At 36.5% G+C, this 22,085-nt stretch overlaps 3 protein-coding genes across 4 annotated transcripts; 1 reads left to right on the top strand and 2 right to left on the bottom strand.

Annotated features, from left to right (window-relative positions):
• Positions 1–2,172: 2,172 nt before the first annotated feature.
• On the bottom strand, positions 2,173–7,008 carry LOC112570720 (maleylacetoacetate isomerase-like). The gene is made up of 8 exons (XM_025249302.1): positions 6,842–7,008; positions 5,742–5,793; positions 5,374–5,441; positions 4,940–5,034; positions 3,950–4,028; positions 3,091–3,214; positions 2,797–2,899; positions 2,173–2,518 (listed from the first exon to the last, which is right to left on the bottom strand). The coding sequence occupies exons 1-8, from the start codon at positions 6,851–6,853 to the stop codon at positions 2,389–2,391; spliced, it is 663 nt and encodes a 220-aa protein (XP_025105087.1). The 5' UTR covers positions 6,854–7,008; the 3' UTR covers positions 2,173–2,388.
• Positions 7,009–7,085: 77 nt separating this feature from the next.
• On the top strand, positions 7,086–12,355 carry LOC112570719 (DNA-directed RNA polymerase III subunit RPC6-like). Of its 2 annotated transcripts, none has more exons than XM_025249300.1 (9): positions 7,086–7,220; positions 7,608–7,725; positions 8,208–8,275; positions 8,685–8,752; positions 9,173–9,285; positions 9,831–9,974; positions 10,353–10,458; positions 11,122–11,306; positions 12,215–12,355. In XM_025249300.1, exons 1-8 carry the CDS (start codon positions 7,153–7,155, stop codon positions 11,172–11,174), a joined length of 738 nt encoding a protein of 245 aa, XP_025105085.1. In that variant the 5' UTR covers positions 7,086–7,152; the 3' UTR covers positions 11,175–11,306; positions 12,215–12,355. The 2 variants fall into 2 exon arrangements, with proteins under 2 accessions (XP_025105085.1, XP_025105084.1); XM_025249299.1 differs by having other exon boundaries at positions 9,173–9,306.
• A 147-nt stretch (positions 12,356–12,502) lies between these two features.
• LOC112570721 (solute carrier family 25 member 45-like) lies at positions 12,503–17,392 on the bottom strand. The gene is given in 6 exon segments (XM_025249303.1): positions 12,503–13,886; positions 13,889–14,015; positions 14,499–14,760; positions 15,804–15,875; positions 16,229–16,272; positions 16,780–17,392. Coding segments are annotated over 6 exon segments (882 nt in total). The 5' UTR covers positions 16,829–17,392; the 3' UTR covers positions 12,503–13,558.
• Between the last annotated feature and the right edge of the window lie 4,693 nt (positions 17,393–22,085).

The following is a 22,085-nucleotide window of genomic DNA, read 5'->3' as shown; positions in this document are numbered from 1 at the left end:
CTTGCCTCGTATGGACGGAGCGCGAGTTCAGCGTCAGACGACATGGAGTCGGTTAGTCGTTTGGTGGAAAAGTCCTCCCAGTCCCATCTATATGTTAGTTTGTACTGTGAGGGGAGAGGAAGGAGAGGGAAACAGGTGAAAAACCCGACGACCATTATTTTCATTTTCTCCACAAAACCTTTGTCGCCGAAAGGTGAGTGAGGGTGTCTTTCCTTCTCCCTCTCACAGACGTACCTTGCCGCAAGGTCACTACAGACCCCTTCTCTTCCAACGGGAATCATGGTGAAGACTGAAGACCGAAATTATAATTACAGGAGAAGGTGCGCTATTTCATCCCATGCACTGGAAGGCGGTTCGTGTCTCTGAGATTCCCTCCATTTCCTCTCTCACTGCGTGTGTGAACCACGAATTATATAATTATATATACACATCTGTGAACGATGGTGTACGGTGCTGACACGCTCCTCTGGGTTACTTGTCTGGAAAACCTACATCAAAAACTCTCCACAATCGTTCGTCTTTATGGTAATTTTTAATAAGATTGCTTATTATTCACTTTTTATGCGTTGTGCTGGAAAGTGCTTGACGTTTGTATATTTTTAGTTGTTGACTTTTTTTTTCATTATATCGTATTTGTAAACTTTAATTTGTGTAGTTACATTTGTGCTGGTCGTGTGTTTTGCAAAGTGTCTAATAATCGTATTTAGTATTCTTACGGGGATGAAGCACTATAGAGGGCAATAGCATGCACAGTGAATAAAACTCATTTCGCACACCTCCTTGCGTGTGAGGCAGACAGAATGCTTGTGTAGCTGTACAGTTTGAATGGTCGATATAAACAGGATGAAACACGGATCTAATTGTTTGTACACGTCCGTGGATGAATGAAACATTTGCCGTCCAGTCCACTTAGAATACGAATAAAAGTGGTTATACAAAATATATGATGATGAACGATGGCTCGTCACCAAACACACGGAAGATAAATCTTTCTGAGTGAAAGATGGTCTCTTGTGGCTTGAAGGTCAGATATTCAAAAGTAATTATTTCCAAACGCACATTTATCGGTAACGTTTTCTGTTAGCTGGATAGCATGTTACAATTAAATAAACGGTAAACCGTTTCATAGACTATAGTTGCTGTAGAGCAGTGAAAGTAATTGGTTTATTGTTTAGTATTATTAATAGGCATCTAAATTTGTATTGACTTCAACATACTGAACACAAAAATCAAGCAGTTCATTGCAACAGTCTACTTTGTCATATAATATATTTATTAGCAATAATGATTTAACATTGTTTATAATTTTTTAAGAATATGCATATTCTTCAGAAACAATGCAGATGATACAGATCAATCAAATTAAACCAGGGTTATAATAAGATCAATAAAAATATTGAAAAACATTTTATGCCTGTTAAGCAAGCATGGAATATTTGAGCCATACCAAAGAGTGATGCCATACTTCAGATCTCATACATAGGTATTTGGCACTAACCAAATCCAACAACTGCTCTTTCAAGCATGAGAGTAAAAATTAAAAATAATACTTTTATACAATAATACAACATACATACCAACAGCCAGAAGCTTGTGATAGTTAATCTAATATTCTGAACTGAAACCTAGCTTGGATTCAGTTTCTCTTTGTGAAGAGAAAGAACAAACCAAAAACATCACCTGTTAAACTTTTCTTCTCTGGCACATGCTTACAAACCAAAATATGCATACATCAACCAAAACCAAACAGTGATGCAAGATATAATGCAGATGTATCACACATTATTCACAAAATATAAAACTATTGCTGATATGTATAACGGAAGTTATTCCCATTTACTTTGGACCAAGTACCATGCTTACAAAGTCAGTCATTGCAGCTTCAGCTAGGACTAGGTGTAAATGTTTGTGTAACAATGCCCTTGTCATCAATTTTGTCAACAAATGGTGAATAACTACCAAAATAAACCTAAAATACATTCTTTTAAAGTTTAGATGTCTTCCAAGAGGCTAAAGATTGAAATAGCAACATAGGTGTGATGGTGAAAAAGCACATTATGTCAAATGCACAACCTAGTGACAAACACTGCAATAATCTGATTATTCCATCACCTCTAGCAATAGCATGCTCTCGTTTTCACAGTGCATGCATTTTCATCAAATTCCAGACAAAATTTAAAGATAATTCCAGTTTGAACTGGAAGCAAACAGCTAATGGAGGGAAGAAGAATGCTTCAAATTAAGCTGCAGTAATTGTTAAAGTGGATTCTACGATCAAATAAGATTTAAGTTTGGTGGAAAACCCTAATAGCCCTCGGCAAAAAAAAAAAAAAAGGAATTTGAAAAGATAAGGAACTGTTATATGGGGGTCACTCATTTGTGAAATATTTATTTTGCTCGCTGATCTTCTGGAGTGTCAGGCTGCCTTGCTGCATCAGCAGCAACAAAGGCTGGCAAAGCCACTAAGGCATCCTTGATTTTATTGATTGTTGGGTACTTGCTAATGTCCACACCAAATCTGAAAAATATTGATAGACAACATACACATTCACTATACAGTTTATATAATAGTCAGTATCTTTAAGGAGATGTTTGACATATGACAGTTCGAAACAAATATTCACACTGTGATGCTATCACTCTCACTACAATGTCAGCAAAACAAGCTACTTGTCTAATGAAGTAAAAGTACAGAATATTGAATAATGACCAAAAGAAAAATCATGAAGAACACACAGATAAAATCAGAAGTGAGAATAAAGATGAACGTGGCAGTACTGAAGAAAAAAAAATCACCTGTTTGCATTATAAACTTGTGGGACAAGAAATATGTCTGCAACTGTCACTTCATTGCCAACACAATAGCGACCTGCTGTGCCTTGCAGCATCTTCTCCAGAGCTGTTAAAATAATAGTTACTCATTTTCAAAATCAGAAAGAATTCTCAAATTTCTCTCCCTGCCAAGAATTACCTCCACTCAATGATTAAAAAAATTAGTCTTTATCAATAGCAAGGATATTTGTAGAATCCATTTGTTGCTATTTTTAGGAAATCTGTTAAAAAAGTAAAAATAAATAATAAAAAAATCACCTGAAAATCCATCTGATATCACAGTGCGTGCCCACTCTTCTTTCTTTTCACCGAGAGCTTTTAGTACCTTCAAGTTCTGAAGAGGCTGGATGCCAGAATTTATCACCTCTGCCAACATACGAACCTACGAGCAAAATTAAAATAAAGCAAGCAGTCTTATTGTTAAAATTCAACTTCAGTGAAATGAAAGATTAAGTTGGGTGTTTACTAGAGCAAATGACATTCACATGTTATTAATACATTAACTAGGTGCTGGCTTGTTTACCACTAGTGGGTTTATGCTGTTGTTAAAGGCTTTGAAAGTATGTGTGCCTATTTCTCTGACACCCAGCTACACACTGTGATGCCCAAGCTAGACAGCTTCATAACTTTCCCCCACAAATTCCCTTTCTTCAAACAAGCTTATCTTTAAAAATTAATGTTCCCATCTGCTCTTGACCACCCAGAAACTGCCTGATAAGGGGAGATCCTGTTGGTGATGTCAAGTGTAACAACGTACATGTTGTTTGCTATTTAGAAGTATCTTAATGTACAATTTGCAACATGCAAAGATTTATGTGATGGTGAGTATAAGTTTTGAGGTATGTCTGAAGATCCATCTCTTGTGAATACCTCCTGCAGCAGGTAATTGCCTGCCTTAACATCTTTCCATCTCTCCTCCCCACTTTGTTTTTTTATAGTTCTCAAACTATATTTGATTTCTTACACATTAAGCTCAGTGCCAATTAGAAAAATGTGTTATGTCCATGTATTATTTTTTAGTACACAAAAGGTACACCAACCCCAAGAAAGAGCACTTTGTGTGCAGCTTGAAACGTTATGCTACAGACATGAGAGAAATTACACTCGGTGAACACACCTTTGCTCTTTCTTTGGGATCCTTTGGCAAAAGCGGGGGATCTGGACGTGTCTCTTCCAAGTATTCAATTAATAGGAAGCTGTGAAAAATATAATGTAATTAATTGTAATGGATAAGACAAAAGATTGTGTTTGATAAAATTCATGTATAACCAAGATCAGTAAGGAAAATTTCTCAAAGAGCAATATATTAAACGTGATATATAGCTGGATACAATAAATCATTTGAAATTGTAGTCCTTTGCTGTTTGTTTGGGGTGGGTGGGTGGGGGGTTATAACTGATGATAATATGTTTCTCTAAGAGGGAGTTAAAGGCACAAGAGAAAAGAGTCTTTAAGCCCATGGGCATTAAGAAGATAAAGAGTAAATAATGTTCAGGATCCTTTTGTAAACTGATAAAACCAAAAAAACTATTAATCAACACAAATCATTACAGTAAACTAATCACATAATGAAGTTGTCTGAAAAAAATGAGCATAAAACCATTTCAGCAAACTGCTGATAACAGAACAACAACTAAAAAGTGATGCAACAATAAACAGAACACAAAAAACTGCATCAATACTTTTAGTACACATACGTGTCATAGGGCTACGCTGAAGTTTTTCTTTCACCATCAACGAGCACAAAGAAAAACACATTTGTCTGCATAAGAATTTGAATCATTTCAGCAGCTTAAGTTCAAGACATTATGGTAGAATTTCTTTCACAGTTGCAGGCTATACAATTTAATGCATATTAAACTCCTACTCTTATCACATATAACTGGAAATGTTGATCATGGACAAGAGAAGGCTATGTCAGATAAGTCCTGCCATTTTGATAGAGCTTTAACATCAGAGCTTTAAGGCAACAATGATGAAATATCATGTTCACGCTCAAAATTTATGACTATGTATATACAGAAAAAATGCACTTTTTCTTAAGTACAAGTGTTTAACGCACCCAATTTGTGATAATAGAATAAAATATAAAGTTATTTGTAACTACCAAATGTGACTTACAGACTGGCTGAGTGTAATTCCATCAATGAAAATTGCTGGAACCTGGGACATTGGGTTCTTTTCCTTATAATCTTCCTTCAACTGCAAAAAATAGTTTTTTAAATATATATAAAGCACAGCTAATGTTGTTACTATCAAACATGAATGGTTCAAATGTCTTTGTTCCACCCTTTCTCTCCTATAAGCTTCAATACATCTACTTGGAAAAAAATATAATGCAGTTCAATATATAATGTCTTAGGAATATGTGAATGTCGTTAGAGGCTGCAATAGATGCAGTTAGTGTCTGCTGCTGTCTCCCAGTGATGGTGGGGTTTGTATATCAACAATATTTTTAAACGAGATAAATGCATTTACATCTACAATAACAACAAAATAAATAACCAAATAAACGAATCCCCAAAATATTACAAATCTCACCTGTTCTCCTCCATCCTTGATCAGGTTCACTGCCATGTACTCGTAGTCCACTCCTTTCAAGGCCAGAGCTGAAAAAATTTTGTGTAAGTTACAGGATGGTTTTTTTCCAGCATGGCCTGAATACATGTATGCAATCAACAGCAAAAGTAACCAGAAACAGAAGAGTGAAAGGTAGAAAAATGTGTATCCTTCTGTCCAGTTCTCATAATTATGTGCAAGGTACTCAAAGTAAGCTTTCTTATTTTATGCACCATTATTTCATTATTTTACACAAGCATTAACTTAATCTGCAGTTTGCAAGAAGCATTGTGTTAACATATTCTGTGCTCTGATACACCTCTCCCATCACTGTTCAACAGCAAACATACCTATGCGCACTCTCCAAGCACATGAGCTCCTCCAGTAAGAGTATAGAACAGTCTGAAAAAAGTATAATAATGTTATGAAAACGACACAAATGTTCAAGAAGACAATTCCAAAGAGGGTGTTATCTCAGGGCTTCTGCTTACGCAAAAAATTGCGTACAGTACGCATTAAAAGTTCAGAGGACCCTTCAATTTTCATCAAATGGGTCCCTTCTAGCCTTAGCAGAAGCCCTGAATCTGTTAGTAAGAACCCTTTTTACAAATATAAGTGCAGTTACAGAAATTTTGTTTGCAGGGTTCCTTGTGCATTTGGAAAAGTTTGTCATAGACAATCTGTTAATTATCTTATGTTAGAATAAGATCTCTGATGCATCTCACTTTAAGGGTGCTTTAAGTGTTTTTTTAAATACTTTATAAACCTTTTAAATTTAATGTTGTTCATCTCTGCACCATTTCTATCACAACTGTCTTAATGATGATTATGATACATTTCCATGTTTCACCAATGCTTTATACAGTTGCACAGAAGTTTCCTTTCCCAAGGGGCTGGAAAACCATACCAATTAAACTCAAAATAGTATTTGCTTTATCAATGACTTTATTACCATAATTATAATACCAAATTTAAAAAATATCTAATGTAGTTACTTTTTTTAACTCTACATTAGTCAACAGTAAATTTTTTATCTTTGATATTTTGCATGTTGGACTTGTTATCTGAGTTAATGTGTGAAAAAAGGCATTTGGATGTGCAAAATTTTGCTGCAGGTTTGTTACCACTTGCTGCAAAGTGGGGCATCGTAATTTATTTGCAGATTATTAGTGTTGTCTGCAAATATTTTGCAAATTTACCTAACTGCTTCTGAAAAATCGTTAATCATAATTAAAAACAGTAAATAAATAGTGGGCCCCATGTGTTCATAGTTTGAGGGGTACCACTGATGACCTGCTTATTCTCTACAGTCTAGATGCAAACAAAATCAGATCCATAACCATAAACCAAAATAGGGTTAAAATAGCTAGTAAATTACTATTAATTATTAATGCCAAGTCATCCAGTTGTTTTGGACACTAAATAAGCTGGGCGTTAAACTAGGTTTCACCTTGCCGGCCATTCTGCTGACGATCTTTGCACTGACCAGCGGCACTGAGAGACGGCTAACAGTAAGAGTGTTTGTACGTTTACAATATTTCAGAATGCTAACGTGAATAATTTATGTGGGTGGTCAGTTTTGTTAGTGATGTGAAACTTTTTTCTTGTTCTTAGAAAACTGTCGTTCTCTCTTTTTCTGTAATGTATTTTAATTTTAGAAACGTATTCCCGTTTCATAATATGCTCAAATGGTTTGATATTTAATTCTGCCTAGCTTTATCTTCACACGCCTCGCCTTTCGATCAGTGAAGTTCTCAGGCAATGGCCCAGCCGACTGGAATGCCAGTTGTAAAACAAGAGCCAGTGGAAGAAACTGATATCGAAAAAGTGTAAGAAGCTAAAATTTCACAATTTCTGGATTATATAGCTTATATCAACGTGTGGCAGCGTTTGTGTCAGTGTTATTTGTATATCGATTAAATGTTGATTAGGTGAAGGGAAAACCAAAATTGAATTTGTTCTCATATTTATTTAAGGTTAATACACCACTTGCACATTTAGTTTTATTTGTTTTTTTTTTTTTCGATGTGATTTGAATCTTGTATTTTTAATATAATACTTAAAATAATGTATTGTTCTAACCATGATGACAATTACTAGATTGATACAAGTAGTAGTGATAAAATTGAGTACTTGACAGTTGTTTATTATACCTCAGTTGGACAACTAAAGCTGTGTGGTCTCGTATTAACAGAACTGTTTATCTCTGATTCCAGTATTCTAGACCTTTGCCAGAAGAATCCAGATGGTATTGATAACAAGATTATTGAACAAGGTTTATCACATTGCGATGTTCAGCAGAGGGTAGCAGCAATCAACAAGCTTCTTACTACAGTGTGTATCAAGAAATTTATGTGTAATATTTTACATAACAAAGTTTATTTATGGAGGCTAGCAGCTGACACTTCATTCAACCAATGTGCCGCACTAAAACTGGGCAAAGCTTCAAATTAAGTCACATGATTGTAATAAAATACCACCATTGACCAACACAAATATCAACACATTTATCTCCATAGTCCTGCACATTGCTGCTTAGGTGTAGGCCAAATACTTCCTCTGCTACTAGCTTCCATCCCTCTGTACAAAACTTAATATTATATCATATTACTGTTATTGTTGATCCCCCTTTTTTTTAGTTCTTTTTTTTTAGTTTGTTTTATGTCAGAAATGATCTGTACCTACTCTTTACTGTTTTTATATTTTGCCAAGTTTTTGCTGTTTCCCAGTATATTCAATGATGATTTACATAAATCAATGAATAGAAGAAAAGCTGGTAATTTGTTTCAAGTACTGATTGGATTACTTTGTTGCAGGGATGCATTGATCTTTTACAGATAGGCCAGAGACTCCTGTATAGGCTGAAAGACACTGCTGGAGATAAGTAAGAGAAAAGTTTTTCTAAAATATACATGTATTTGCAAGCATATCATTTCAGCAAGCATGATCTATATTTAATTTCTTTTAGTTTGAAGCCCTTTCAATTGCTTTTGGCTTTGCCTTTATAAGCACTTGTGATAGGTGTAAGTCACCTTACAGAAGTTTATTTTTGTGGTATTTGTTATTTAAAGTTTGTGATAATAGCTGGTACATATAAGTTAATTTCTTTAAGTAGTAATATCTCTTTGTAACTGTAAAAGATTTAAAGTCTGACAGGCATGATCACTGGAACACATAAAAAAGTAATAGTTTCTTTGAAATGATATATAAAGTTGGCATTAATAGAAAATTGAAAGTGCAGGTGAATATTGTATATACCACTCAGCTGATTGTTTTCTTTGTTTCTTCTGTAGTCAGTTGAAAGGTACTGACACACAAGATAAACTTGTTTATCAAATCATTAAAGAGGCAGACAATAAAGGTAAAGATTTACACCAGTTGCTTCATGTCAATAAATTACAAGTTGCTTTCATTTTTATAGTTGGTGGGAAGTGGGATTAAGCAATGTTATTACCTGAGTGTGTTAAGCTTTAGATGAAATCTAGAAGGTAAGAAAACAGGCTAAAAATAATTGGGGTTGGTGGTCCAAATCTGAAGTGGAATCAACAGGAGGTTGAAGAAAATTGACCACTATTATTGCAGATATTGTTTGAATGAATATTGCTGTTGGATATCTCGGGCACTTACAAAGGCTTATAAGTGAAGGAATGACTGATCTTTTAGCTGAAGTTAAGCCCTTATAAGGACATAAATACAGAATGCATTTTGGCAGGGTACTAAGATTCCTCTGGATTGTATCATTTGCCTAGCGGACCAACATACTGTGTGTTTACTTTTGCAGGAATATGGATTAGAGACATTCGTTCAAAAAGTAACCTACCTCTGACACAGCTCAATAAAGTTTTGAAAAACCTTGAAAATAAGGAGCTAATAAAAGCTGTGAAATCTGTGGCTGTGAGTGCTGGATCTTCTCAAGTAAATGTTGTCCTTGTGTTTGTGCTGCTAAATCATTTGGATGAGCTAGCTAGCTGAAAGCAAATGATCTTCTTTAAGTTTTGCTTGTCCTATAAATTAGTGTTAATTTCTGGTGTTGAGTCATATTAAAGCATGTCAAGCTGAATGTTATTATGGATTTCAATGGATAATTTTTTGTAGAATTAACATTTTTGTATAGTCTATAGCTGTCTCACTGCTGTCCTGTGTCTATGTGCATATGACAACACACTTGTTAAACATCATTTTGTGTTTTTTAACAGGTATTTTTTAAATAATGGGAATTGGGTGTAACATATTATATCTTTTATTGATAAAAATATTAAATTCTCATTATTGTTAAATGAAAGCCGATGATTTGAGACATTTTATCAGTAACTCATTTATGAATAAAATCTTACATAATCATTATTTTGGCATGGCTGTATATTTCTTTATCTTTAATTGAGTTGCCAGCTATACTGTGTGAGAACTTAAAGGGTTTTTTTTTTTAACTGTTTTGATAGGCACCTAAGAAGAAAGTGTATATGCTGTTTAACCTTGAGCCTGACAGTTCAGTAACTGGGGGAGCTTGGTACAGTGACCAAGACTTTGAATCAGAACTTGTTGACCTCTTGAATCAACAGTGCTACAAGTTTCTGGAACAAAAGGCAAGTTTTTTTTTACTTTCTTTGCCATAGTTGCCTGAAAACTTGCATAATAACTCTTTATATGCAATTCACATCAACAGATGCAAATTAGCTTCAGTTCAGTTGACTAAGTTAAAATGCAAACCTGTTGCCATTGTCTTGGTCACAGCCTCATAACTTGCAGGTGTTTAAAATGCAAGCCTGTTGACATTATGTTTTGTTTTTCTCAGTTTGTCTTTTACTTATACCTTTTTCCTCTTTCCCTTCTTTTGAGTTCTCTTTATAGTTGTTAGTATTCATCATTGCAACATTGTCTTAAAAATTCTTCACACCTTACAAATGAAAGGATATGGGTTGTTTGAAAATCTTGTTTTTGATGACAAATCATCCTGCTTTCAGGCAGCATCAGCCAGAGAACAGCACATGGATCCTATCTCACAGCAACGCAGCAACAGCCACAGCAGAGGAAGTACTCGGCTACATTACACAGCTACGGGTTGTCACAGTATGTTCGGACTTTCCATCTGGGCTTTATTTTTTTCAATGTTATAAAACCTGCTATTGCAGAACCTTTGATTAATGAACATCTACCATCTTCAGACCCTTTGGTTGGCATGGATCAGACTTCAACACAAAGTGACTTTTCTCTGGCATACATCTGCTCAATGTGGATGCAGACAAAGATTTTATGGATAAAATTCAATCCTTTACCTTTCACAAGCAGACAGTTTTATTTTTCATTTTATTCAAGAAAGCAGTTTTCTGCTATAAATTGGAATTTTGAGCAGCACATCAATGTTATTAAGCAGTTAGATCGCATAAAGTCCAGGTGAAGCAAAGTATTATGGTTGCAGAAATTTTTTTGTTGTGTGTATTAGGCTAAATCCCATTACATGATAAAGATGAAAAATGAACGTTGCCAGGAACATGGAAGTGAACATAGTAACAGTCAAGTGACACTAATTACTGTAGGTATTTCAGAAAGGGATTGCTAGAGCTTTTAATATACATGCATGATTTCTGAGTTTGGCTTTTTTCAAAATGAAATGTTCGTAGATGAGAGCTCAAGAAATTCAAACTTCTTGACAAAATTTGCTGTTATAGTTTGTTAGTTTGGTGTTTTTTAAAAAAAAAGTAATGTACATAATATACAATGATTTTTGTTCAGGTTCAGCTCAAAGTGGAGGATATAGTGACCATTCTCAACACTCTCATTTTTGATGGCAAAATCACACAAAGCACCCGTGTTGGAGCAAGTGGATCTAGGGTGATTCCCATGTTAAAGTGTACAGACTTTCTAAACCGTTGATAGAGACTACAGGTCTAATGAGAATGCCCTGTGGAACATGTCCGGTCAGTTGTGGCTTATTCATTTTAATCTAGTTTTTGTAAAATCAGTAACCTTTAATGCGCGAAACTGGATTTGCTCAGAACATTTACCTTGCTCATCCAGCAACCTTTCCCAGCTTATTTGCTGTGCTTGAATGTATCATTACATGTATAGTTCTATTCCATTTTGAGGCAGGCAAGAAGCTAAGAAATGAGTGGTTGATATTGGCACTGCACTAATAAAAATGAGTATCTGTCAATGCTGTAGGAAGCCCTTCCCCTTTTCATTCAGTTGTCTAATCAAAATTTTAGGTTGCAAAATAATTGTTCACTTTCACTCACATTGAAAACAAAGCTTTGGACCAACTCAGGTCGCCATGTTTGTAAAAAAAAAAAAACTATAATCTATTAATGTAATAGGACCTATTGGAGAAAAAAGAGTGCTGCAATGCTGGAGTAGTGACAGCAGTTGTGTACTAAACCATTTGGCAAGTTGATGATGTTGTATTGCTGTTGGCAGTTTTGCTGACATTGATTTCTAGCTTGCACTGGAAGCTGAAAAGCACAGAAAGCTTGCAGTATGTCACAACATAACAAGACAGCTTACTTGGACTGCCTTACACAAGTGTCGTAGAGGTGATTGTTAGTAAAAAAAAAAAAAACTTTTTGCAGCCTGAAATTGTGATCAGACATAATTTAGAATATCAGCATCTATCAGTTAATCCCAATTAACCATTTGAATTGCTTTTTCCTTTAAAACATAGCCCCTTTGTGTTGGCAGTTGTTTTTCACCTAAGCATTGTGTTCAAGCAGGTAAAATAATGAAGCAAACTTGTTATTTGTTTATAATGGTCTGTCTTTATCAATATCATCGGTCGCCAGTTGTCATTTTTTTTTATAAAACAATATTTTAAAAAAATTTTTGGTTGCAGGTCTCGAGTCATTGTCATGAAGGTGGTGCTATTTCACCGGGAACATGCGTCTATATGAGAGACTGGCTGGAGTTATGATAAAAGGAATCTCTGTATATATATGTGTGTGTGTGCGCGTAATTTAAGTCACGTGATAATAAATAGTGTTTTTGTAAAAGCATTGCGGTAATTCATTTCTTTATTTGTAAATATGACCCTTTTCTGCTGACCTCAAGAAAATAGGGACTAAACTGGTTTGCAAAATTGAAGCATGTGGTTTTGTTTGGTGATAAACAGACATCTTTGACAGCCAGTGCAGTTTTTTATTGCAGGGCCAGTGAAAGCGTAAAGGCCATTAGAAAAGATTAACAAGCAAAAAAATAATACAGTATAACAAGTACCATAAAATGCAGTCGGTACACAAAATAGTGTATACAATGAACAGTTTAGAGAAAAGTTTTTGTATAATTTTCTAGAAAGTAATTATAAATTAAATGGAATAAAAATTATTTCATGAAAACTTTGATATGCTAGGGTGAGGGTAACCCATCTGTCCATTTTTAAGTGTTGATGGAATGATAAAATCTTGGCACTTGCTGGGCAAGAATTTACACAAATAATTGAAGTAGAGTTTGTGTAATGTTCATTCATAGCCAACACTCTGGATGCCAGAGACAAGGTTAGCCAAGCCTATCATGTTAAAACCTATGCTAAAATCTGAAAAAAATAGTTAAAAATACGTAGCTTGGTGCACAGATCCAATGTTTTCTACATTTGGCAATAATGTGGTCAGGTCAATTTGAAATTAGTCAAAACTATGACAGATGCCTTAGTTTTGGGGACTGCCAATGCATAATTGCAAATGCATTGTGCGCAGATGTTTTTGCAGGCTCTGAAATGTACTTCAAGGCACTAAATTTGTTTAAATGGTGAATACATACTACTAACAATAATGTACATTTCATGTAATGTCAAGAACATCAAGCTCAATGGACTTAAAAGAAGCACTGTGAAAGAATTAAGTAGACAATATCTTTTTATTAAGAAGTTTTAAATTTCTATATAATGGTGTATAAAGATGTAGTTGGAATACAAATGTTGACAAAATCACATTAAAAATAGATGGCAAGTTTATATGTTTAACAGAAGTCACAAATAAGAGAAGAAAAAAAAACAGTTTCCTAAAGTTCTGATTGTGCATGAGGTAAGTGGCCCTACCAAAACCCCAAAATGGGGAAGGCTGGGAATGATAAATGCTTCTTTTCATCATTTCTCATGATATGGCTGTGCTATGTGAATGCAAAGGATGCTCTACTGCATCAGGAAAAGCACATAAATTTGCAAAGCACATTTGAGCAACATTCACTAATTAATCTTATTCAAATACTGTAGAATTTCTGTGTATACCATTAGTGTCACTGCATTTACAGGAAAAGCTCGTAAGCAAACTGCTAATGCTCCACGGAAAAAAATCTTCATACCACCCTCAGCATATGCCTGTCTGGCACAGTCCCAGAATCCCTGGTACATAGTGCGTTCTGGATCTGCCTGTATGCGACTCTTCACAAAATCAATTGGCATTATGGCCATCCAACTTACAACACCAGCAACTCCACCACAGACAAAGTTAACAGCTGTGCTAGGAATCTGATGTAGATACACACGAGACTCGTGGCCCACAATCTCATAGAATGTCATATAGATGGCATTTGCTGGGCAGTCCCTTGCAAGCTGTGTCCAGAAACCTCTGTAAAGTCCTCGAATGCCATTTTGTTTAAAGATTGTCCGTGTTGCTCGAGTGGCCCACTGTAGAACCTTGAATCTGCATTCAAACAGTACTGGTAATTAACAATATACATCATCTAGATTTTCTATTTTAAGACATCTTGAATACATCGCCTAAATCATCCTTGCTTTTCATACACCTGTTTTGAGCAGCATTTATGCATCATCTACTTTTTTTTTTTAACATGCAAAATAGAAAACAGATCACAACATTGTAAAGAGTAAAATGAAATCAGAAGTGTAAAGTTTAATAATGTCCAAATCTCTCAAATAACTTGGGGACTAGTTTGTATAGTAGACCTATAATGCGAAGGATATTTGTGGTCTGAGGAATGGTTAGTGATGATTGATAATAGCAAAGTAGAGGCAAAGTGAAAAAAAAAGTTGTGTAGCTTTATTTAATTTTTTTGCATATATTTAAAGATCAAAGCACCGTTATGATTTAGAAAAAACTGAAGACTGGGTGTGTGAACACATGCATGAGAAAGAGAGACAGTGACCATAGCAAATAGGTACTGACCTCTGCTTGGAGGAAGGTGAGGGTCGTGTTGGATCTGTGCCTGCAGTGTGACCTTGATGACGTCAATGGGACAAGCAATGAAGCCTGTTGGAAATGTTGCAACAAGACCAGCTGTAAAGACCTGCAAGCGATGAGGACTTTCTTGAGTTCGCTGATGATGTTCAAACCATGAAAGTACATGTCCATATGCTCCAAAGTAAGCTGAATTCACAAAAGCAAAGGATGCCAATGGCCAAGACATGCCACGGAAGAAGCCCTTGCTCTGTAAGGATAACAAATACCACAATCAGATTATGGCTCTAAATAACATGCTAATTTCAAATAATAATTACTTTTGAGAAAATAAATTAGATGACAATCATGTGCATGAATGTTCCTTGTAAAATCATTAAAATGGAGGGAAAAGAGCTAAGGCCAAGCACACAATCTTTTGAAGGGGAGGGGAATCTGGTGAGCCTAGGAATGCAAAGGCATTCACAATTTCAGTCATGCATGAATTCCCTTTAATATGCCTAGACTGTATTAAAATGATCCCAGCAATTTTACGTCTTTTCATCAGAAATACATAAGATGGATAAAAACATCAGCAATAAAGATACTATTACCTGAAGCAGTTCTTACCACCTCCCTCCAAACAACTCTCTCTTGCTTTATACTTGGCAGTTTCTGAAAACCCTGCTTAAATCGTCTAAAGCAAAGCTTGGAAAAATTCCTTTTACATGAGCTCTCCTATTCAAAAACATTTCTATAGATGTGCAAAGATTTGTTTTCCTTTCTTTTGTTGTTTAAACAGGTTCTCTGCTATACTATTTACACGTGACTGTATTTTGGGGTTCTATGCAGCATGCTTCTGAAGCAACAATAGAAGGTAACGATAAGTAGGTCACCTATCTGGCTTGTGTCAACACTGCTTCTGAAAAGCACTGAATTCAATACACAGGAATATGTAAAAAAAAAATGCTGACAAAAAGCCAGTAACACGTTCACAGCATATGGGGACACAGTTTTACAGAATCTAGAACTAATGCATCAAATATAAAAATTTAGAAGATTAAAACCAGTACATAAAGAAATAACTCCAAAGGGAAAAAAATGAGGAAAAAGCTCAGATGTTTCTACAGCTATTTGCACAGTATATCTTGCACAAGAATGTGTCTGAAACAGATGTCTGAATTTCTGTTCTCTATATAGATTAGAGCGAGTTAACATGTTACTACTTTAACTTTATTCAGCACCGAACTGCTATATGATAAGAAATGCAGCACAAAAAAATATAAAGCGCTTACTATGGAGCAATGTACTTACTAATTTTTGGTGTGACACACTGACCACACAATCTTGAATGCCTTTGTAACAGTCCTGTGTTTGCATCTGTACCTAGAGATGCAGAATTATTTTCTAAATTATTTAACATCTGCATTTTCTCAAAAATATTTACTTACACAACTATAAATAACATTAAAATTTGCATATATTTTATGTTGATCCTTTTAGCCTTGTTACTGGTAGCTTCGTGCACACACACGCACATATGCTTACAGATTAGCAATATTGAATTTTGCGAGGTATGTATAAATGCTTGAAACCCTCATATCTATCTTTCAATTTTATTGTGGTAAACGTAGTAGAAATATAAATACGGGGGAAGATAAGATTTAAAAAAAGCCAAACATAAGCTAAATATAAAATCAAAATACCCCAAAAATTTTCCTTTTTTTTATCCTACCAACCTTGATGGTGTCCAATGGATGGCCCACTGCCATTCCAGCACACCCTACCAAAAAACAAAATTTAGTTCATTTGTATCATTTACTGCTTGAAAAATTAAGACCATTCTATTGAAGATCATTGATGAAAAGTGAATGACTTAACCCTTTAGTGCATATACAGTCAGAAGCGGTAGCATGAGCACCTTGATTTTGTGTGTGTATGTGTGTCGTACACATGCCTTGCATTTTTCAGATGGAGTCACTAAAAAGACAAATATTTAACCCAGATGATAAAGGTAGCTAACAGTGCACCTGCATGCTTAAGTATTATAACTTGTGACCTCAATAGAAAGTTTTTTTCGCAATTTAACGTTTTATCACAATTTTTGCTTTCGCTTTATGCGCAGTGTTTCTGTATGGCTCTGTGCATATGTCTGTGTCATGCGTTGGGAACATATGTTCATATATAAGCACCTTGCAATGGAAGAAATTCTAAGTGACGAAACTTTGACTTGGCATTTTTAAAATACATTATATATTTCGCAGTTGTTAATTCTGAATTAAATTCTTACCTCCAATTGCTCCTGCAATGTAGTCATTGATGAGATTTGTCCCTGCCATATAATAATATAACAAACGTTACGCTGTGGTTTAATAGTACAGCCAGTATTCGCTGCTCAGTGCAGCTCGGTACTGCGTTTTGTGAGGCTTTCTCGTCTCCGTTTTCTATTAAACAGGAGCACTCGACCGAGTCGTACGAGTTCACGGTCGAGCAGCGTTAGAAAGGCTACGCTACCCGACGATTTCATGAAGCAACTTTACGGTGGAATAAGGCACTTTCGGAAAACGGAAAACATGGCATCGTGGAGAAATTGAAATTCTAACTCGATTTCATATGCGAGATTTACTGAAATCACGGTCGACGCATAATCTGGTCATAAACATATTGTATGCGCGTTAAAGATAAGTGTGCACTACTTTGTAACTTACGGCGTTATCTCTGTAAATGTGTAAACAGTTGTTGAAGGCTTTTAATATATCTGCCGGTTATTATAATTCGTGAGCATATACGATAATAATGCAGAAGAAAGTACATGTATAGGGTAAATGTTTAAATGTTTGCTCTGTAAATTTATTTGCTTTACACATTACATTTACACATTAATGCGCATCAATAACTTTCATATATTTACTCATATGAAAGTTATGTTTACCTTGACAACATGGAAGGCGTAATTGTTGTGTAGCTTGAAATAATCTGCTCACAAAAATTAATCTTTTTAAATATTAGAGTTAGTTACATAGTAGCCATCTTTTCATATACTAAATAAATAATTAATTTTTTTTTCACGTCTGTAAGATCGTTATTCTGGGTTGCTGCTGCAGGATTTTAGGGCAGGAACATTTAGCGCGTGGTTGATGGGGTATGGAGACTTCCGGTGCCGTTGACTCAGCGCGACATTGTACTAATTTCACAACAGAGCATGGGCAGAATATACGAAGAACGGAATGAGAAACAACTGTTGACAAATTATGAAAGCAACAGAAACTTCATTATAGGAATATATGCACGTGCTCTCGATATTTTGATAATAGCTATATTGTCCTTATCATTAATCGAGAACAATAAAAAAGTAAACTTTAATCTATACAGTGTATCCTGTTATATAAAAATCGTTTGATGTCAGATGTTGGAGTTTCGATATATATATTCTTTCTGTTTTTTACATGCTGATAAAGAGGGATTGAGTAGTCTGATTATCGCACGAGAATGCTGTCCGTTTGACAAACTGTTCAGTGTACTTTTAGATATAAACGCTTAATTCCACTGCATGGCTGTTATCTTTCATTTATCGTCATTAGTTTGTGCAGAGAGAGCGATCTATCTTGGTCGTGCTGTTGCGTGTTACATGTTCACATTATTATTATTATAATAACATGGCTGCAGGGAAATAACTTTCTGTCGTTTTGCCTCATCTATGGATGTACATCGAGTTTTGATTTTCCTGTCTGTGATGTTTAGTTGCACCGCATGCCTATGTTATGGATTATTTGTTATTCAGTCCTTGTGCTGCGTCGTTTCTTACAAATGACATTTTTCTTCCACTAACGGCTTCTGCCTCCTGTTCTGTTGTACAGCTTCTGCCTGATTTTTGTTTGCCATCTTGCTTTGATTTTTGACTGTACAGGATTCTGCGGCTCCTTCACTGACAATTATTTTTAAGTGTTCTGACATTGTGGATTATGCTGCTTTCCAGTTTGGATTTACGAACCACATACGTTGCTACATGTTGTGTAGATTAGATTCTGGATCTATGTGCATCAGCGATGTCTGCATACACGTCGTCATGGATATGTATAGTAGGACTGCCGTCTGTCTGTCTGCCGAGACCAACGCTTAGCTTCTTTCGCAAAGTTATCTGCTGTTAGTCTCAGCGAGCCTAAACAAAAAGAATGTGACTAAACCGGAAGTTGTGTATAAACATGCCTCGTTTTAGTTGTTATAATCTGAAAAGTGAATAAACCGGAAGCTTTTTACACAACTGCCTCGTTTTAGTAGTTAATTGGGGACGCACAAAAAATAAATAAATAAAAATCGTCTGCCAGCAGTCCAGTGATAGTTCGTGGTCTGGTGATGCCTTTGTATTATCCTGCATCTTGCTCCATTCGTGTCACTGACAGCTGTCGCCTTTGTTTGTTCAGCGCAAGGATGCTCAAATCTCAGCTTAGTTCGCCTAAAACTTCAAATTCGGTATTCCGAGTTTTTTTACTGGCTTACTTTTGAAATTCAAGACATTAATTGCTGACACCGATCCTTTAAGAAGATCAACTTCAAAGTTCGTTGCTGGCGTGAAGGGATCTGTATTTCAGACATTAGCGAAACTTTTCACGATGCTGCAATGGAAACCGTGTGAAGTCACGACAGAAAATAGTGTTAAAAGCACAGACGTGTAAAAAAACATGTCCCTCCTAAAAGCGAGCTCGTATTCCTTCATTTTGGTCGAGAGACTGCTACTGGCAGAGTCAGTCTCTAATATAACAACATCTATGCTTTTGGTTTATTCAGGCTTATGCTGTCGGCATACTAACAACTTACAGAAATCGTGGGCTTGAAGTGTATAAAGGAAGGGTTTCCCGTATGACAACCAGATGTTTGATGAAGTACAGTGGCTTTCAAGTTAATTATTTGATGCTGGCGTTTCTCCTCCACCAACTGATCCTTTGGGTGGGCATCTCTAGCGTAAATTATTGGTCTGTTTTTGGTACATTGAAGATCATCTACCTATTTTGCCCCGTTTTCACCATTCAATTAATAATGTGTTCATTGTCCAAGTTTGTCTTCCTTGAAGGGTTCTTTAACTATGTTTATTTGTTTTTATTTTTTATTTCTTATTTTTTGGCAGCTGTCTTTAATATGGCGTTTGTTTTCCTCCATGGTCATTGGACTTCTTCATGTTGGTCGCCTTGAAAAAACTCATGGCGAGGAGTTTTGAGGTTTTAGACAATTCGTATTAGGGTGTAAACTGCATAAAAAGATGTGGACAATTCTGTAATCCCTTAAGTCTGCTAACAAGGGTTGTACAGCTGGATATTGTTTGCCATACTGTAATGAGACGTGCAGGGTGTATGGTTCGTTTAGCCTCGACTGTAACAAGACATGTGGCAACTGCTCTGAAGAAACAACGTGCAACGCCGCATCAAGGGTCTGTCCACAGGGACTGAAAATCTGGACATCAAGGAGTTTTCTCTAGACTGCACTGTAAAAATGTATTATTTATTTATGTTCCACACCTTTACCTTTCCTTTAGGATAGGGATACGACCTTTGTTGTTGTTGTTGTTGTTGTTGTTGTTGTTGTTGTTGTTGTTGTTGTTGTTGTTGATGAAAATTCAAGATGACCGCTCCTCGTGCGACGTCTGCAGCTCTTGAATTAAGTCTTTTGTGTCCTACATGGGTTTCGTTTCTGATGATTCTTTGTGTCCAACTCCTCTCCCCGACCACCATAGTTCTTGCCCTTGGAACACGTGTAAAGCGAAGGAAAAGAAGTGATTTTAAAATAGTGAAATGCAATGAACTTTTTCTAAGGTTCTAATCGAGGGCAATGGAAGTGGTAAAAACAGTTTTTGGAGTGTCGTGATAATGTCACATCATGCCAGATAGTGTTACCCCGATTAGGTTGCCAAATTGGTTTTAAGTTAAATCGTTTGATCTGTCATGAACACACACGCGGACAAGCCAGCAATTTCTGAAGCTGTCATTACTGATATTATTTGTATCACCGCCATCACGACTCCTTACTCTTCAAGTTTTTATGGCTAGAGACAGATCCTGAATGTGGAAAATGTCGAGGAAAGTAGCCCCGACTGGATCAGGAATTTTGCTGCAGCGTGATGCTTGAGTCGTAACTCAAAGATTTACTGCAACAAAATGATTAGCAACGTAAACTCAGCCAACAATCTGGTTAACTGTAGCATCTGGGTCTGGGTTTGGAAGAGAGAACTGAGATGTTTAGTCTGTCGCATGCCTTATCTCTAGGTGTGGCCGAGACGACCGCCACAACAATGTCTGCCGTCGGTCTTTGAGTTCCTGGTAGGGCGTGGAAAGTGTCAAAGTCTATGTGGCCCCATTATCCCCACCTACCCACCCCGCGTTGAAGAACAGTGGCAGCCGTTGGCTATAACCACTTCTCTAATCTCAGCTCTTCGCCTTACAAAAGAACTTCACAGACCAGAGAGTCTGTGGACTTGAGAGCTTTCAGGCGCGGTTCGTGTCAGGAACTCTCCTTTCTAACAGACTGCTGATGGGTCACAGTGATCTAGTAAGTCCCAGTGAGAGGGACTACAAACACATCCGTGGTCTGTCTACATCAAACGGTGGTCGAATTCCAGCTGTTAAAACACTCCTTTCCTACAGCTACTGTGACGTATGCGCATGCGCATATCTCAAAGCGGACTGCGTGACCTCGCGCCAAGCACGTCACCTACTTAAGGCTTTCATATAAGGCAAGAAGGTAGACACTAATTACTGACCCATCTCGCGGACTTGGTATAATACGGCCCGTGTCATATACTTAGGTAGGTATTCCTGAAGGACCGTCAGCTTCTTATGTTTGAAATCGCTCAGCTGTGAAAGCAATCTTTTGGGAAAAAAAGTGAGCTTTATTTTATTTGCATTTTAACATATTTTCCTGGCAGCTAAACTGTACAGGGATTAAAAATAATACCCTTCTTAACCACCACAGCACTATAGACAAGGATGTAATATTCAGATGATGAAAAGGATAATTAGCACATCGTCAACGGCAACGCCACCTGGTCCCAACGTTTATTGTCTGTCAGCATCAGTTTTTGCAGACTGTCTACACAGCTAATCGCAAAGTCCGTTCTTGAGAGAAAAAGTGGAGAGAGAATACTGACATTTACTTTTTGGAATGTTAATATATATATATATGTCTGTTGTGTATATTTTGATATATTATTAACACTCCTCCTCCTCCTCCTCCACCACCACCACCACCACACCACTACCACCACTCACCGTTAAATCTATTAGATTACCATCTCTACATGATGAACTCGCGCATCCTTCCTGTAACATGGCGTTTGCAGTAATAAAACTTGTCCGAATGGAAGTGTCAGAAGGGTGGAGTGGGCGGATGGTGGAGGGTAGAGGTAGAGACACACACAGAGAGGGGAGGACAAAACACCAGCTCCACTGATATCTGTGCGTGCTGTTTCTTCCGCTTGGTATACTTCCAGCGAAGCACGTGCCAATATGGCCCCCTCCCACCCCCATCAGACATCCCCCCACCTGATCCTGCATGCCGCGCTGCCATCGAGCCTTTCGCACGCCCTTCACCACCAGCAGCAGCAGCAGC

The sequence above is a fragment of the Pomacea canaliculata genome, linkage group LG8, assembly GCF_003073045.1.
Source record: "Pomacea canaliculata isolate SZHN2017 linkage group LG8, ASM307304v1, whole genome shotgun sequence".
In the NCBI taxonomy this organism is placed as follows: Eukaryota; Metazoa; Mollusca; class Gastropoda; order Architaenioglossa; family Ampullariidae; genus Pomacea; species Pomacea canaliculata.
The sequence above is the reverse complement of the archived record's forward strand: the minus strand, read 5'-3'. Positions and strand labels throughout refer to the sequence as shown.

Excerpts from the sequence above, each read along its gene's own strand:
- LOC112570720 (XM_025249302.1), bottom strand. Across the intron at positions 5,035-5,373 it reads TCAAGGATGGAGGAGAACAG|TTGAAGGAAGATTATAAGGA; the intron begins GTGAGATTTGTA and ends TATTTTTTGCAG. Across the intron at positions 4,029-4,939 it reads CAGTCTGTAAGTCACATTTG|CTTCCTATTAATTGAATACT; the intron begins GTAGTTACAAAT and ends TATTTTTCACAG.
- LOC112570719 (XM_025249299.1), top strand. The coding sequence starts at position 7,153 with ATGGCCCAGCCGACTGGAATGCCAGTTGTAAAACAAGAGCCAGTGGAA. Across the intron at positions 7,221-7,607 it reads GAAACTGATATCGAAAAAGT|TATTCTAGACCTTTGCCAGA; the intron begins GTAAGAAGCTAA and ends CTCTGATTCCAG. Across the intron at positions 7,726-8,207 it reads TCAACAAGCTTCTTACTACA|GGATGCATTGATCTTTTACA; the intron begins GTGTGTATCAAG and ends ACTTTGTTGCAG.